General features: G+C 46.3%; 1 protein-coding gene across 1 annotated transcript in view; it reads left to right on the forward strand.

The window, feature by feature from the left end:
* The window catches only part of Gon4l (gon-4 like), a 79,391-nt gene that overhangs the window by 54,962 nt on the left and 23,345 nt on the right, over window positions 1-1,084 (forward strand). The window contains exon 8 of the mRNA XM_029475537.1: window positions 471-668. Coding sequence (XP_029331397.1) covers window positions 471-668 — 198 coding nt within the window. The remainder of the gene's footprint in view (window positions 1-470; window positions 669-1,084) is intronic.

The following is a 1,084-nucleotide window of genomic DNA, read 5'->3' on the forward strand; positions in this document are numbered from 1 at the left end:
TACTGAGACATCTCACTGGCATCCAGAGCCAATAATCAAATTGTAATGTTCTGGAAAGAACAAAAGTCTTATTGAAGATATTTTTGTCTTGTAGAGACTTTTTTTTTTTTTTTGGTTTTTTCGAGACAGGGCTTTTCTGTGTACCCTGGCTGTCCTGGAACTCACTCTATAGACCAGGCTGGCCTCAAACTCAGAAACCCGCCTGCCTCTGCCTCCCAAGTGCAGGGACTAAAGGTGTGCACCACCACCACCTGGGTGTAAAGAAACTGTGAGTCTAGCAGCGTGTGTGGGTTCTCTTAGTGCCTTGTGTGTCTGTGTCAGTGGAGAAAGTGTACCTTATAGGAATAGACAAGAGAATCAGCTTGGCAGACCTCCTGTTAGCAAGTGTTAGGTTGGAGTGACTGGAAACTTGAGGGGTCAAGTCTGAGGAAGAGCCTGTGTGAGTGCTGTGTGGACTTAGGCCTTGGTGAAACTCTTTGGTCCTTGGATTATATTTATCTCAGATGTTCTTTCTTACAGCCAGTGAATTTCCCTGTTTGCCAAAGCAAGTGGCTTGGATCCTGGCCACAAACAAGGTTTTCATGTATCCGGAGCTCCTCCCAATACGTTCCCTGAAGGCCAATAATCCTCGGGATAAGACCATCTTCACCAAGGCTGAGGACAAGTACGTATAGTGAAACTGACATTAGTGCAGTAGGGAAAGACAGAGACAGTGGTTTGAGAAGCCTGGGGCAAATGAGATGTGAGTGACAAGGACATAGACCAAAGAAAACCCATGTAGAGACAGGAGTGTATTTGTTTCAGTCCTGTCTTTCCTAGGGGATGCCATACATACTGTTAAAACTTTATTCTGATTTTATTTTTGAGTATGGATGTCTTGCCTTCTTGTATGTCTGTGCAGCTTGTGCGTGACAGTGCTGGCAGAGGCCAGCAAAGGCCTAGGAGCCACCATGTGGGTGCTAACTGAAGCTGGGTCCTCTGCAAGAGCAGGCTGTGCTCCTAAGCACTCAGCCCTCCAACACACACACACACACACACACACACACACACACACACACACACACCGTGGGTCTTTTTTTTTTTT

This window comes from Mus caroli, chromosome 3, assembly GCF_900094665.2.
Source record: "Mus caroli chromosome 3, CAROLI_EIJ_v1.1, whole genome shotgun sequence".
Taxonomy (NCBI): domain Eukaryota; kingdom Metazoa; phylum Chordata; class Mammalia; order Rodentia; family Muridae; genus Mus; species Mus caroli.